The sequence below is a fragment of the Humulus lupulus genome, chromosome X, assembly GCF_963169125.1.
Source record: "Humulus lupulus chromosome X, drHumLupu1.1, whole genome shotgun sequence".
Lineage (NCBI taxonomy): Eukaryota > Viridiplantae > Streptophyta > Magnoliopsida > Rosales > Cannabaceae > Humulus > Humulus lupulus.
Window position 1 is genome coordinate 121675170 of NC_084802.1, and position 16161 is coordinate 121691330.

At 43.5% G+C, this 16161-nt stretch overlaps 2 protein-coding genes across 2 annotated transcripts; one reads left to right on the plus strand and one right to left on the minus strand.

Moving 5' to 3' along the window:
- Positions 1 to 242: 242 nt before the first annotated feature.
- LOC133807363 (uncharacterized) lies at positions 243 to 3236 on the plus strand. The gene is made up of 5 exons (XM_062245630.1): positions 243 to 855; positions 990 to 1131; positions 1550 to 1709; positions 2326 to 2523; positions 2720 to 3236. Exons 1-5 carry the CDS (start codon positions 345 to 347, stop codon positions 2723 to 2725), a joined length of 1017 nt encoding a protein of 338 aa, XP_062101614.1. The 5' UTR covers positions 243 to 344; the 3' UTR covers positions 2726 to 3236.
- A 357-nt stretch (positions 3237 to 3593) lies between these two features.
- On the minus strand, positions 3594 to 5089 carry LOC133807364 (uncharacterized). Its single transcript, XM_062245631.1, has one exon. It carries the CDS (start codon positions 5033 to 5035, stop codon positions 4118 to 4120), a length of 918 nt encoding a protein of 305 aa, XP_062101615.1. The 5' UTR covers positions 5036 to 5089; the 3' UTR covers positions 3594 to 4117.
- Positions 5090 to 16161: the final 11072 nt, after the last annotated feature.

The window sequence follows — 16161 nt, forward strand, 5'->3', positions numbered from 1 at the left end:
TCTTTTTTTAGGCTGCTTAGTTTTAAAGGTTGTATAATATTATTATTATTATTTCCATAAAAATAAAATGGAATAGATATATATATATATATTTTTAATATATTTAATTTGCAAAATTAAACAAAACTAATTTTTAACTAAATCTGTCAGTGCACGTGGCATCTTTTGTAAGTAAAGTTCTAATGGATGAAATTTACAAAATTGGACCCACCTCTTTTATTTTTATTTTCTCTCTACCCATCAAAGGTATAGTCATTATTTCTAAATTTCACCCACATTTTCTCTTATTTTAGATTTAGGTAAAGTGGAAGCAAAACCCTAACTTGCAGAAAACAGAGAGAGACATGAGTATTCGACCGTTGGATTTGGTTACGCCAACTGAGACTTTAGAAATAGAAAACGGACTCTCGCTTGTGCCGCGCCTGAGGTTGAACCTCACGGTGTTCCCGGCGAGCCCTTCGGTGACGAAACCCATTGACGAGTGGAAGGTGAAGCGAACCTTAATAGACTTCCTCAAGACCTCTCTATCCGTCCCCATCACCGTCCCTGAGGAAGATCTTCAGATCAAACGGTTCAAGGACCTTAAGAAACGAAAGCGTGATGACCCTTTGGCTTTCGGCTCCCTCTTCATTCGCGACCTTGGGTTTATCAAGAAGAATAAAGATGAAGAAGAGGACCTGAAGGCCATGGAGGAGAAGTTCTTGCATTGGAGAAGGTACATTGTTGACAAGATGGATGGAATCGACTTGAATATCGAAGGCTTGAAGTTCAACCTAAACGTAGCCATTCCGGCGTCTGATGATTTCCAAGGTATGAAGAAAGATTGGGAGGACTACTTCGTTTTTGGGAATCGAGGTATGTTATTTATTATTATTATTATTATTATTATTATTATTATGCCTTTCATGGCTTTTCTATGAGTTGAGTGAGCTTGAGAGTGAATTTTTGTTTCAAGTTGCTGCTTTTTTTTTTAACATTTTTGTGAACAGGGTATTCGAGGGGTGGGAAGCAAGAGCCAGATACAGTAGTTCTGAGGGGTGTTCCGTCACGGTGGTTTGCTGAGCCGCGGGTTTCATCAAAGCCTTCCATGCTGGTTACGCATACCATTTTTTCAACATTTGGAAAGATAAGGCATGCCATATTTGACATAATATGTGGTTTTCTGCATCCTTATGGTGATAAAAATATGGATTTCTTGTTTGTTGTGAGATTTGTATATTAAAAACTATCACGTGCAAGCATTTTTTACGGAAACCCATTTTGAAATTAGAGATTCTCCTAGAGTCTCCGGGACATTTTTTTTAAAACATTGACAAAACACAACGATATGGGTAGTTTTAGGAAGCTGGTAAGTTTGCGTTTGGATATGTGAATATGATGTAGACATTTTCAAATTCTGTTTATTAAGTTTATATATATTTTCTTTCTCTCTTGAGCTCTGTTGTATTTCATTTCGCATTTGCATTAGATCATGTTTGCATTTAATGTGCGGCCTTAGTCATGTGCTGTTGCAGCACCATTTTTACCTCTTTAACTCAACACTCTTTAGGAATCTTAATGTTGCTGAGGACGATGATCTAGGTAAGGATGCAAACGAGGATGATTCAGACATAATTTCAGGCCTTCATTGTAAGATTGTGGTTCAGTTCGAGAAGTACAAGGACTTCTACAATACTTTAAAAGTATTATGTTGCCGCTCATTGCAGAAGGTACTATAACTCTGTAGTTCTTCTCTAGTTTTAAGTTTTGGAACCCTGACCTGGGATTACTTATTCTTTCACCATGCTATTTCATCATTATGAATCCTCCATGCTTAATTTCGACTTTTTAAGATTAAACTTTTTGAAATATTCGGATATAGAGATCGTGTTATCTGAATTCTGTGTCTAGATTTATTGAGTGAACATTACCTAAGATTCTAAAAACAGAGAGTAAAAGAATTGAATTTTCTGTAAATAGCCTGACAATAATTCAAGATCCAGATAATATCATCTATATAGGCCTCTGTACAAACTTATAGAATGATTGTGAAACTGATTACATAAAACAGAATAACTACTTTCTTTAACAAAATGACTCAACTAACTTGAGCATATTTTATTATACCTAACTAAGCACTAACTTTCTCAATATGCCCCTCAAACGAAACAATTAGTAATGAAGAGTGAGCTTGTTGACAAGATGATTGAATCTCGGATGAGACAATGTCTTAGGTATAATGTCTGCAGTTTGTTACATCCATCTTCACTCTATTTAGCTTGTACCTTCTCTCCAAAATAATGAACACCAATATGATTGATGACTGAACGGTTTGCTATTGAGCAGGAAGGATCAAGATTGAGGGCGGATTATGAAGTTACTTGGGACAGAGATGGCTTTTTCCAAAACATGAGAAATAAAACACAGGAGAAAGGTGGGATAAGAGAAATGGCAGCAGCGCATTATAGAAGTGAAGCACCTAGACATCAGCACAAACAGATTTCACGTATCAGTCCTGATGATATGCGCCGAAAGAGATTCAAGGTAAGAGCCAAGTGACGTAAATTAAAACTACGACTGCTCGTAAATTAAAACTACGACTGCTCTGCTAGCCATGATCTTCACGCCAGTTCATATATTTTTAACCCTTTTCTTCTTTACCAAATAGATTTAGTAAATTGCCTTTTTTATTTATAATTCTCTTATAACACTGACAATTGTTGCTTTTGGTCTGTTGTAGGACTAAGGAATTTGAATAAACAGAACATCTGAAATATTTCTCGAGGAGCTGGAACTAGTGAAAGCGAGTTTATCACTTAAGTTCAGCAGTACATCACAACCAAGTCCTTGTTTTTCACTCACTAGCGAGTGTATCTTTGTAACCTCAATAGTCAATACATCACAACCAAAGACCTTTGTTTTTCACGAGCGAGTGTGTCTCTGTAATACATCACGACCAAGCCCTGGTTTTTCATTGTTTAACTCGAAATGTAATAATAATTGGATGTTTTAGGCCGCTGCTGGTATATTGTACGTCAATACATCACAACCAAAGACCTTTGTTTTTCACGAGCGAGTGTATCTCTGTAATACATCACGACCAAGCCCTGGTTTTTAATTGTTTAATTCGAAATGTAATAATAAATGGATGTTTTAGGCTGCTGCTGGTATATTGTACAAATAACTAGCAGTGATGTTGTAATTTTGCAAAAAAAAAGTTCCAATCTTTATAATAAGGTGATATTTAAGGTTTTAAAGTATTGAAATTTTTGTTTAATTAATTAGTTTCCAATTTTAGTATTTATAAATAGACACGAGTAATGTTGATTATTAGTTGACGAATATATTCAGGTGATAGATCTTTATTCTACATCAAATTCCATAAATATAACATGCTTATTATCTATTGGAATTTTCGTACAAGTTCGTCTTGAAGATTTCGACCAGTCGCATCAACAATTTTCAATTAACGGGTTTAAACCAATAGTCTTTTTTCTTTTCTTGTTTTGAATTTCTCTATAAATCTTATAATCTGTCTGTCAGACTTGACTAATCTGCCACACGACGATATCGTCGAAACTACTTGATCATTACACGACTGCACGCAAATTCCATAAATCATTACACGGCTGCACGCAAATTCCATAAATCATTACACAGCTGCACGTAAATTATTCATTGAAATTTTGAAGAAATTACTTCTTCATGATTCTTGTTTGAAGATTGTCGAAGCATACTGCATCAAATTAGGTACAAAAAACTGATTGCGTGAGGTTGTCAAGGTTTTTTTTTTATTTTTTTGACCGTTTTGTCACTTAACTAATTGGTAAGTAATGATTGCATTATCCTATAGTGGGATATTATATACAATTTAATTGCTTTAAGCAATCAGTTCTTACAAAACATGAGTTGCTTTTCGAGTAATTTTTACATGGATTACTGAAACATGCTAAACAGAGAGATTCATTGAATTTGAAAAATCTCTACCCCATGTTACAAAACATCCAAAATATATATACATATATATATATATATTTACACAGGTAGTTGGAAAAAAAATTAAAAACCCAGAAAAATAACAGGGAAATAGAACCAAAATGAGAAAGAAAAAAAGAAAAAAAAATAGGGACAATCACATTCACCAGCTTCTCCGATGGCCTTGTTGTCGAGGAGATTTGTTGTTAATCCGAGGAGAAGATACACCTTCAGTCACCAAATTTTTTTCACTCAATTTCTTAACATAATCTTTCTTGTTTACCGCTGAACTTTTTCGGGTGGAGCTGTCCTTTAACGTTGGAACAACGTACCATCCAATCGAAGTACATAGAATCGCAATGGATCGACCAAAAAAAGCCAACAAGATCAAGATCACGATCACAACAACCGGCAAGTAATACGAGGGTCGTCTCAACTTATCAAACTTAACCATGCTCCATGGTTGTAATAAGTTGTTTATGACCTTGCTACTCTGTTCCGACCTTTGTGACTTCTTTACTTCTTTCACAGCTATAGGAAACTTATCATGGGTTGTTTCTGAGTTTTGCGTTGATTGTTTCTCTTTGACTAATAAGTCTTCATTACCAGCAGTACGAGAAGTACTCTTATTAGTTTTATCTGCTTCTTTCTCACTGTCCTTCAACTTAACGATGATTGGAACCAAGTCGTTCGAGTTCTTGTAAACAAATCTGACGAAAGATATGTCTTCTGAGGCTGCACTTTGTTCATAAATCTTCTGCCTTTTCTCTTCGAGATCAGCCAAAAGCGCTGAGAACTTGTCCAGACCACGAGTGGCATAAGGGTTCTTGTCCTTGTTGTTATGATTCCTGCTGAAGGCAGTTTTTCTTGACTTTTTCGGTGTAGAACTGGGGCTGGTTCCGGCGCTACAGCTCAGGCTCATGGGTACTTCGTCCTGATGATCTCGATTTTGATGTTGGTGTTGATGATCAGAAGAAGGGTGAAGAGGGCTACCGCAGATTAGAAGTTTCAACATATAAGAGATTGGTTTGAGATGATTGTGGTTTTGGTTTGACTGAAAGAGAGTAATAGGTGAGTACATATATATATGTGTGTGTGTATATATTATCCCCTTTGGAAGACCAGATCAATCAAAGCGTATTCAATCAAAAGCTATGAAAAATTGAGACCCTATAGAAGCTTCCTATATTTATTATTCTAGTTTGACTTACTTACAATAGAGGAAAATAGTTATTACTGTTATTTTAATTTATTATTATTATAATTATTTGTTCCAACCAAACTAAGCATAAGGAGAAAATATTGGTTCCAAGATATAAATTATTTAAATTGATAAATTTAGTCTCCTCCATTTACTTGGAGGAAGAGGCTTGAATAGGTCCACTTTTGGTATGGTCGTCATTGTCTATCTTACTATTATTCATAATATTAAAATCAGAAAGATAATTAAGGTTGGATGTGAGATATATGTCTTCTGGAAGAGAGTCATTTTCCAAGGTAAGTTAAGATTAATTTGCAAAAGTAAAATCAAATGATGTTTTTTGGGGAAATTTGAAGAGTGAGAATTGTGGACTATGGGGATCCACTTCAGGTGGAATATCGCCTCTAATTATCGATACACAAATTATATGGCATCACCATCTGATTATCCTTGCACGAGTTATTGAATACAACATCTTTAATATAGTGGGGTTTACTTTTGGAATCTTAAATTTTTTTTGGTACAATGTTTAATGGGGAGGGTAGGCTTTTTTGAATCTAGAGAAAGGGCTTTGAGAATTTATTATTTCCTCTGCATAACATTTTTAATATGCACAGCATCTTATTTTTTCAGACATTGATTGGCTACACTTTGTTTGATATGGTATACTTAGTGAGAGGACAATAAGTATATGTGACCACTCCCTTCTTCTCTCTTCCAATACATTAACCAAAACAAAAATCAACTCAAAACTTATATATAAAAGCCAAAACTCATCTCTTATATGTGGACACTTCTCATCAGCAGCAATAATTCTTGGCTGCCTCAGTCAGAAGACATTTTCTTTAGGATAACAAGGAAAAAGAAAAAAAGTTGTCCATAGTACTCGTAAGTAGGTTTGGTTAAAGGGAAGCTATCAATATCACCCACGATGATAAGTCTGCTATTGTGACATTTATTACTGTAAACAAAAAATTAAAGGGTCGAAACTGGGTAGCAAGATTACAGAGAGAGAGAAGAGCTATTATAATTATATAATGGGAAATAGTTAAGTATATTGACTTGTGAGCACAGCACAGTAGTTGTGCTCTTGTATTGTTATTGCGATCGTGGTTCCAACGTTAAAAGACAGCTCAACTCAACTCTCAAGCCGAAAAAGAACTGGTAAACAAGGACGATTATGTGTGAAGAAGGTAACCACCGCCCAAGGTGTATCTTCTCCCAGTGTCTTTTAACTTCTATGACAGTCTAATTGATATATTCTTTCCCCTTTCTTCTAGTCTCACATATTGTTTAGCTCTAATTGATATTTTGACATTTGAATATAAAAAACTTGTAAATCTTAAATTTGGCAAATTTTATATAAATATATTTTTATTTAAAAGATAATTTTACTTTTCTATTATTGTGATTTTTCGGAATATTACTTTCTCATTATTGTAATTTTCGGAATATTAAGTTTCATATTATTCCTTATTTAGCTTGATTTTATCACAATATGATTATATAAAACAAATATTTTGTACTTACTCAAAATTATTTCTAAAATATTTGTCTTTTATTTTTCGTCCAGCTCAAGGTAATAAACTTCAGAAAACTAAATCTTTGAAGTAATTAATTGTTATTTCTATATTGAGATATTTGATCTGACACAGGTATTAGCTGTCCCCACCAAATTCGTATCTGTCGGATCCGAATCTTCTAAAAATGGAAATTCTTCATTAATCAAGAATATCTTTAAATATTCTTACTTTTATTAGGAGATTTTTTCTTAGCCTTTCTGAGCACGAAATTGACTATATAAAAGGCTTCTAAGGTATTGAGAAATAGTGAACTCGTTGGTGCATAATTTGTGAGTGTATTGTAATATTTGTGAGAATTCCTTATTTGTATTCAAGATCATAGTATTCACGTGATCTTGTAGAAAAATGAGTGTTTAGTTTTTGTGGTGAGTTTATATCACGTTCATGAGTTAATACACATTGTAATTTGAACACAACTTTTATAGTCTTCGGGAGATGATTTTTACAAGCCTTGCATCGAGAGGATGCAAGCACTCGTTGACCATTGAAGGGAGTTCAAGTGGTTGAGCGTTTCAACCAAGATTAGATTAGTGAAGAGAAGTACAACAAAGTTGCGACAAATATCAAGAGGGAGTCTTGTTTTGTTTAAGTCAATATTTTGTACTTATGATTCTTTATTAATTGGTTTTATTCTCTAGGCGTGGCCCCAAAGAGTAGATTATTCGAAAGGGTTTATGAACCTTGTAAAAATCTGGTATGTTCTTTATTGTTTTTGCACTGTCTTTTTTATTGTGTTCAGTTTCTGTCGTGATAAGTTCGGATTCTGTCCCGACAGATCTGAAATCTGTTTCAACATTTAATTCACATTCCGCAGCTTATTAATTCACATAGTTTAATTAATTTGGTAATTACTAAAAACAGAATTTCAATTGGTATTAGAGTCGGTCGCTCATTTCTGAGTGTGATCTTGGTTTATTCCATTTGTTGTCCTTGTTATTGAAATGTCTTTTTTCACAGAAGGAGGCTCCATAACTTGCCCCCCGTTACTCAATGATTCTAACTATCCATGTTGGAAAGTTAGAATGAGAGGCTTCATCAAATCTCAAGATGAAAAGGCTTGGAGAGCTGTGTTGAGTGGTTGGACTCCTCCAGCAGAAAGCAATGATGTAACTAAGGTAAAATCTGAACTTGATTGGACTGATGTTGACGATAAACTGTCCAGTTACAATAATAAAGCATTACATGCTATTTTTAATGGTGTTGGTGAATGTTACATTAAATTGATTTCTTCACGTGTTTCGGCCAAAAATGCTTGGAAAATCCTTCAAACCCAATGTTATCCAGATTTCCGGATAGCGTTTAGATTGATGGCCTCGGGGAAGCAGAATTATCGATGTCTTTCACGGTAGGTGACCAGAGCTCGCGGATGAACAGAAAGGCTTCACCTCTCCCGCTTGGTGTCCGGATTACTCTTCCAAGCAAACACAATACGGAAACTCGTCAACTCTCCCGGACTCCCGAAGGGGTATCCTTCGGGGAAGCTCCTTCCAGGAGAAGCTCTCCGAGTGGTCTCCGCGGAAGCAGTTCCGTGCCTCGCACGGAACAAAGCCAAACGGTCGAGTCCTGGAGGAGGCATATTTGGAATGATATCCGCCTGACACAGGATCCCGCCTGACACGCCCGTCAGGTCAAAGCCGCACACATCCCAGCACGCCTAAGGGTACCTTTTCGCCTACTGTTCCGCTGACAACTTGGAAAAGACGGCTGACTTTGTGTGTTCCCCATACTTTCACGTAAATATACCCACATAGAGTCTTATAGCCATGCTACTACAGTAATTGTATCCCTATTTATGGCTGGTGTAATTAAGACTCATGTACGTAGAGAAAAACCCTAATCCAAAACCCTAGCTATAAAGACCCCTTCATTTTACAAGAAGAGGGACGAACAAATCATATAGCAAAAACTCTACTAAAATCTCTCTAGCTTCATCTTCTTCAAGAGAACCCGAGAGAAACACTGTGAGTGTGTGAAGTTCTTGTGCACCAGCCATCTTACTGTAACCTTTTCCAAGTATAATAACATCGACTCGTGGACTAGGACTTGTTAACGCCTGAACCACGTAAAAACGCTGTTTGTTTAGTTACATTTCAGCATTTCTACAGTTCTTATCTTTTTATTATTCCGTTAGTTATTCGTTTCCGAAAAACTCGGTAAACATTTTGGTGCTTTCATTGAGAGCTGTAGGAAGTTGTTAGTCAGCTCTTTTTCTGTGTACGTTTTTTGTATTCACTTCGTGCTAAAGAGATGGTGACTACGAGAAAATCCGCTGTTGACAAAAATGCTACGGTCAACCCCGATACCGTGATGGAAGATGTGGTGCAAAGCGAACCCTTAGACTACCAAGGTGAAGACCCGACATCCCGCCAGGATCAGGTCAGTACCGAAGATACAACATACTTAGAAGACGAAGAAGAGTATGTCCAAGACGGTTATTACAAGGACGGCTGCTACTATGAGAAGGACCCAGAACTGGTCCAAGTAGCCGAAGAACTGGTGGCCACTAAGGCCAAGCTTACTGAGCAGGAGCGCGTCTCCGAAAGAATGCAACGCATGATGGAACGCCTCCAAAGTAAGTTCGGAGATCTAGGCGACTCGGACGAGGATGCCTCTGTTCTAGGTGGTGCTGATGCCCCCATGCCGGATCCAGCCGCTGCTGGACCATCCAAAGCCGCCCCTAACAAGGGCAAAGAAAAAGTTGGAGAGCCTGTGCGCGCCGACGCCCCTGCACCTCCTAAAGGCGTGAATCACCAGGCCGACTGCCCCCCCCGCGTGCAGAAGGTCTCTGGCGCTCCTAAGCCCAGACGTCCTTCAGCCCCAAGGGGGCACTCTGTGCCTAAAGGGCCCGGTGCTAAGGCACCCAGGCCTAGGGGAAGGAACAACCGCCCCAGTGATTCCGTCAATCAGGACGGTCGGGCTGCGAACTCGCACTCCGAAGATAGCTGGTCCACGGTGGACCTAAGAAGAAGGTTGGAGGCCAAGTATGAAAAGGCCAAAGGGGAAAAGGCCCGGCCTCGCGGAGATGACCTCCGAAATCATATTAATGACAAGCTCCGGGGACGTGACCTCCCGGAAAGCGATACGAAGAGGCTCGAGGAACAGATTGCTGCCTTGACCAAGCTGGTCCGGAAGCAAAGTGGGGCCCTGTCAGATTCAGAGGAGGAAGACCCGGAACCATGTATTAGGAGGATCGCGGAAACGTCCTTCCCGGATAACTTCAAAATGCCTCACATAGAATTATATGATGGGAGGACAGACCCGCGTACCCACCTAGCTAAATACAATAAAATGATGCAAGTGGCGCGTGTCAGTGAGGACGCCAAATGCATGTGCTTCTCACTCACCCTTACCAAGTCCGCGGAGGACTGGTGGAAAAGATTAGCTCCCGGATCAATCCACAGTTGGAAGGAGCTACAGTCCGCGTTTAGGAGGCAGTTTATTGCTGCCCGCGACCACGACATGGAGGTTGGTTCCTTAACCAACATCAAGCAGCAACCCACTGAGAACCTCAAAGCTTTCATTCAGAGAATGATGGAAGCTGCTGCAAAAACCAAGGTCAGCGATGACATGAAGCTGATCGCCCTTCAATCGGGCCTTACTGTCGGCTCCCTGCTGTGGGGGGAAATGCAAAGGAGACGGGCAGAAACACTGTCCGAATTCATGTCAAAAGCTCAGGGAATCATCAACCTTGAGGATGCCTACCAGCAGGCCTTTGGAGTTCCCCCGGCTCCAACCCCTTCCGTGACTGCGCCGAGCTTTGCTTCGCAAGCTCCCGCACCAGCCCTCACGCTTCCAGGAGCCCGATTCACTCCTAGTGTGTATGGGCCTTCCGCGTCTGCTCAGACGCCGAGTCAAACCCATTTCTCTGGGTACGGAGCAGTACAAACCGGATGTAGTATCGCTCCTGGCATGCCGCAGCCGCAAGCGGAAGCCCCAGAACGAAATTTGAGCCAATCGCGGAGCAAACGAAGCGGAAGAAACTCCAACTGGGGAGACCATTCAAAGAAACCCCGAAAGGACTATGAGCCCAAGTTCACGGAATATACCAGTTTGATAGACTTGCGAGAGAATGTCTATCGGGCGACCTGTAATATGGTCAACTACAGGAAGCCCCCGAAAGTGTCTCACGGAGGAAGGCGTCCACGAGACTCCAATAAGAGGTGTGAGTTTCACGGAGACGTGGGGCACACCACGAATGAGTGCCTTCAGCTGAAGGATGAGATCGAGTCCCTGGCAAGAGCGGGACACCTCGGTCAGTGGGTGAGGATACCCATTATCTATCCCGGACAGGGGGTAGTTCACGGAGCTGCATATTCCCCGGGACAGAGGGGGGCCGCTAGCGCTCCTGGAGCCGGTCACCCCCAAGCTCCCGGGTCTCAGTTCCCAGCACTTCCTGCTCCACCCGCTCCGGCGCCCATTGCCTTGTTGGCTCCAGGACCAGGCAACCCATATCCGCCCGGCCTTGCTCCGCCACCCGTTGACGGACACGTCGCCACCATTTTCGGAGGACCACACCTTGCCGGAAGTACCCGCAACTCCCAGAAGAGGTACTTGAAGGAGTTAGAGCACGCCGAGGAGATGTGCGCTTTGGTCCAATCACCTGCTCAACGTCCCCGAATGATGGATCTTCCCATCACCTTCACGGAGGACGATGCTCGACATGTGCACTTCCCCCACAACGATCCCCTCGTAGTGGAAGCCCAGATTGCCAATAAGAAGGTCTCACGGATCTTGATCAATAACGGAAGCTCCGTGAACATCCTCTTCAAAGCGGCCTTCCACGCGATCGGATTGACCGAGACGGACCTGGCCCCATGCCCCATCCAGCTTCAAGGTTTCAATGGGGACGCACTCATGCCATTAGGCAAAATTCAACTTCCAGTCACCCTCAGAGGAGAAAGCGACGCTTGTGCCTTCAAGCATAGCACATTCGTGGTGGTCGATTGCCCCACGGCGTATAATGCCATCTTAGGCCGACCAGTCCTGATCGAGTGTGGGGTCATAACCTCGATACGCCACTTATGTTTGAAGTTTCCATGCGACGATGGGCGTATTGGCACCCTCCGAGGAGACCAAAGAAGTGCACGGAGCTGTTATAACGTCTCCGTCCGATCCGTCTACACGGTCCAAGAGACGTTTGTTGCCATTCCTTTGGCGGAAGAATTGCCAGAAACTGGGGGTGCTCAGGAGGCATACTTTGACGAACTCGACCCAAGAGTGGGAATCGAGAAGGCAATAGAGCCGATGGAGGAAGTCGAAGAGGTGATCCTCAACCCGGGAGAGCCCACCAAGGTCATTCAGGTGGGGAAAAACCTGCCGTCGGCCGTTCGAGATAAGATCGTGGCCACTGTGAAGGATAATCAGGATATCCTGGCATGGTGCCACGCTGATATGACGGGGATTAATCCCAATGTTGCGTGCCACGCACTCAACATAGACCCATCTGCAACTCCAATTCGCCAAAAGAGGAGGCCGCTAGACCCAGTGAGAGCCGAAGCCGTCAAAGCTGAAGTGGACAAATTGATGTCCATAGGCTTTCTCCAGGAGTCGCACTATCCCGTGTGGTTGGCCAACCCAGTTCTGGTCCCGAAACCCGATGGGTCCTGGAGAATGTGCATTGACTTCACGGACCTAAACAAGGCCTGCCCGAAAGATTGTTTCCCTCTCCCGCGAATCGATCAAATGGTAGACGCTACTTCCGGGTACGAACTCTTATCCTTCATGGATGCGTACTCCGGATACAACCAGATCAAGATGCATGTCGCGGACCAGGAACACACCAGCTTCCTCACGGACAAGGGTGTCTACTGTTACGTGGTCATGCCTTTCGGTTTGAAGAATGCTGGGGCGACGTACCAGCGTCTGGTAAACAAAATGTTCAAGGACCAACTGGGGAGGAACATGGAGGTGTACGTGGACGACATGTTGGTAAAGTCCAAGACCTCCGGGGACCACAGTGACGACCTTGAGGAAGCTTTCGCCGTGATCCGAAAGTACGGGATGAAACTAAATCCAAAGAAATGTACTTTCGGGGTCTCGTCTGGGAAGTTCCTCGGTTTCATTGTCAGCTCCCGCGGAGTGGAAGCCAACCCTGAGAAAATAAAGGCGTTCATAGATATGCCTTCCCCCCGGAAACATAAAGATGTCCAGAGCATTACCGGAAGGGTAGCTGCTCTCAGCCGCTTCGTATCCAAGGCCACTGACAAGTGTATCCCCTTCTTCAATGTGTTGCGAGGAAACAAGAAGTTCGAGTGGACCCCCGAATGCGAAGCAACCTTCCAACACCTCAAAGAACATTTAACCCGAGCTCCCATTCTGTCCAAACCTGTCGAAGGAGAGGCGTTGTTCTTATACTTAGCTGTGACTGAGCACGCAGTAAGTGCCGCTCTCGTCCGGGAAGATGGCCGTATCCAGCTCCCTGTGTATTACGTAAGCAAGAGGTTATTGGACGCCGAGTCCAGATATTCGATGATCGAGAAACTCTCCCTCTGCTTGCTGATCGCCTCACGGAAGCTGAGGCCATATTTCCAGGCGCACACCATCAAAGTACTCACCAACCACCCTCTCCGACAAGTCCTGCAGAAGCCCGAGTCTTCTGGCAGATTGCTTAAGTGGGCCATGGAACTGAGCCAGTTCGACGTCCACTACCAACCACGTGTTTCCATAAAAGGTCAAGCTCTCGCGGACTTTATTGTGGAATGCTCGGGAATGAATGACCTCCCGGAAGATACTGTCCCGGAACTTCCCACCTGGAAGGTCTATGTAGACGGAGCCTCAAATGAAAAAGGAGCTGGAGCGGGGGTCATCCTAATATCTCCCCAAGGGCATCAGCTCCAGAGCGCCATCCGTTTCGCGTTCCCAGCATCCAACAACGAGGCAGAACACGAAGCCATGTTAGCTGGGTTACGACTGGCCAGAGAAGTCGGAGCCCAAAAAATCGAAGTATACAGCGACTCCCTACTTGTGGTAAACCAAATATCCGGGGAATACCAGACGAAAGGCGAAAGGATGGCTGCCTACGTGTCTCTCTCCCGCGATCTACTGCAGCATTTCAAAGGCTACCAAATCCGCCAGGTCCCCCGGGACCAGAACTCACTCGCGGACACGCTGGCTAAGCTTGCAACGGACCCGGAGATTGAACAGTATGGCTTAGTCCCCATCGGGCACTTAGAAGCCCCCAGTACTGAGACACGAAGGATAAACGCCATCATCGACCATTCCCACTCCTGGATAGGACCCATCCTCAGATTTCTCACCACCGGAGAGCTCCCCACAGATAAAGCTGACGCAAGGAAGCTCCAATATCAAGCTCCCCGATATGTGGTTATGGATGGAAAGCTTTACCGCAGGGGGTTGTCCATACCCTTCCTTAGGTGTGTTGCCGGAACCGAAGTCAGCACCATCATCCATGAGATTCACGGAGGCTTCTGTGGCGATCATACCTCCGGGCTGAGCCTCTCCAAAAAGATCCTTCGACAAGGATACTTCTGGCCCACCATGAAGAAGGATTGTGTGGATTATGTCAGGAAGTGTGAGCAGTGCCAGAGGTACGCCAAGGTTCCGCGAGCGCCGCCTACAGAAATTACCCTAATGACCAGCCCCTGGCCGTTCGCCGTTTGGGGCATTGACCTAGTAGGTTCCCTCCCAACTGGAAAGGGTGGAGTGAAGTACGCCATAGTCGCGGTAGACTACTTCACCAAATGGGCTGAAGCTGAACCTATGAACACGGTCACATAAAAAAAAGCACTGGATTTTGTCATCAGGAATATAGTGTGTCGTTTTGGGCTTCCACAGAAAATTGTGTCCGACAACGGAAGGCAGTTTGACAGTGAACACTTCACGAACTTCTGTGCTTCGCATGGAATTATCAAAAGCTTTTCCGCAGTCGCCAGACCCCAGGCTAATGGGCAAGTGGAAGCTGTAAACAAAATATTAAAGACCACGTTGAAGAAAAAACTCCAAGCCTGCAAGGCTCACTGGCCGGAAGAACTTCCGCGAGTACTTTGGGCCTATCGCACAACAGAGAGAACTTCGACGGGGCACACGCCTTATTCCATGACCTTCGGTTGCGAGGCCGTCATCCCAGTAGAAGCTATGATCCCCTCTCACAGGCAAGACACCTACGATCCTACCCGGAACCATGCCCTCCTCCAGGAGTCCTTGGACATGATCGAAGAGCTCCGGGAGCAGTCGCAGGTCCAACTAAAAATGTACCAAGGCAAGATAGCCCGACACTTTAACATGAGATTCCAGAGCTGTACATTCGAAGTTGGGGATCTTGTCCTACTGAGAGTATTTCCTGCTACGCAGGACCCGGGAGTAGGAGTCCTCGGACCCAACTGGGAAGGCCCCTACGAAGTCCAAGAAAAAGTGGGCCATGGGACGTATCACTTAAAGAGACTCGACGGATCTAAAGTCCCGCGCGCCTGGAACGCGGAGCACCTCCGCCGTTACTACCAGTAGGCCCCGGACCATCCAGTCGGAAGTCCTTGGTGAAAATAACAAAAGTGAAAAATGTGGAAATAATCCTCCCTGTTGTAAAACTCACGCCTAGCAGGCTAATTTAATGAAACACGGAGAGATTCACTCCGCTTTTACTGCACTTTTTATCCCTGTGTTCAAAGCTGCGTTTTAACAAGTGACCACGCGGTCCGGAGACGTCCGGACCCCACGCTCACTTGGGGGGTATACATGGCTAAGGCATAACCATACGCCCCTTGAACAAAACGTACACAGAACACCACTTATGTGCTAGCATTGTGTTTAAAATTTATAAATTGTTTGAAATGTTTAAATTGTTGAGCTTAGGTTTATTTGTTGCCATGAACATGCTTGCATTACGTGTCATATGTGCATTATGTGCTTATGTGAAAATTGCCATGGAAATGCCTGCCATTATGTATCATGAGAATTATCTCCTGTGTAGCCCAGCGATGGACGGGACTGGGGGTTGAGGCACGTTCATAGAGCTACGCCAAAACACCCCCAACTCCCTGACAAGTCCTTTGCAGAATTCTCCGCGAACGCTGTAGAGCTTTGCTTCGCAAGCTCCAGCTCCGGGTCCCGCAAGGCGAAAGATGGCAAGATCCGTGAGCGCTGTAGAGCTTTGCTTCGCAAAGCTCCAGCTCCGGATCCCGCAAGGCGAAAGATGGCAAGATCCCTGAGCGCTGTAGAGCTTTGCTTCGCAAGCTCCAGCTCCGGGTCCCGCAAGGCGAAAGATGGCAAGATCCGCGAGCGCTGTAGAGCTTTGCTTCGCAAGCTCCAGCTCCGAATCCCGCAAGGCGAAAGATGGCAAGATCCGCGAGCGCTGTAGAGCTTTGCTTCGCAAGCTCCAGCTCCGGGTCCAGCGAGGCGAAAGATGGCAAGATCCGCGACCGTTGTAAGCCTTGCTTCGCAGGCTCCAACTCCGGATCTCACAAAATA

Coding starts and splice junctions, on each gene's coding strand:
- LOC133807364 (XM_062245631.1), bottom strand. CDS start 5,035: ATGTACTCACCTATTACTCTCTTTCAGTCAAACCAAAACCACAATCAT.
- LOC133807363 (XM_062245630.1), top strand. CDS start 345: ATGAGTATTCGACCGTTGGATTTGGTTACGCCAACTGAGACTTTAGAA. Junction 856..989: donor CTTCGTTTTTGGGAATCGAG/GTATGTTATTTA, acceptor TTTTGTGAACAG/GGTATTCGAGGGGTGGGAAG. Junction 1,132..1,549: donor TCAACATTTGGAAAGATAAG/GCATGCCATATT, acceptor AACACTCTTTAG/GAATCTTAATGTTGCTGAGG.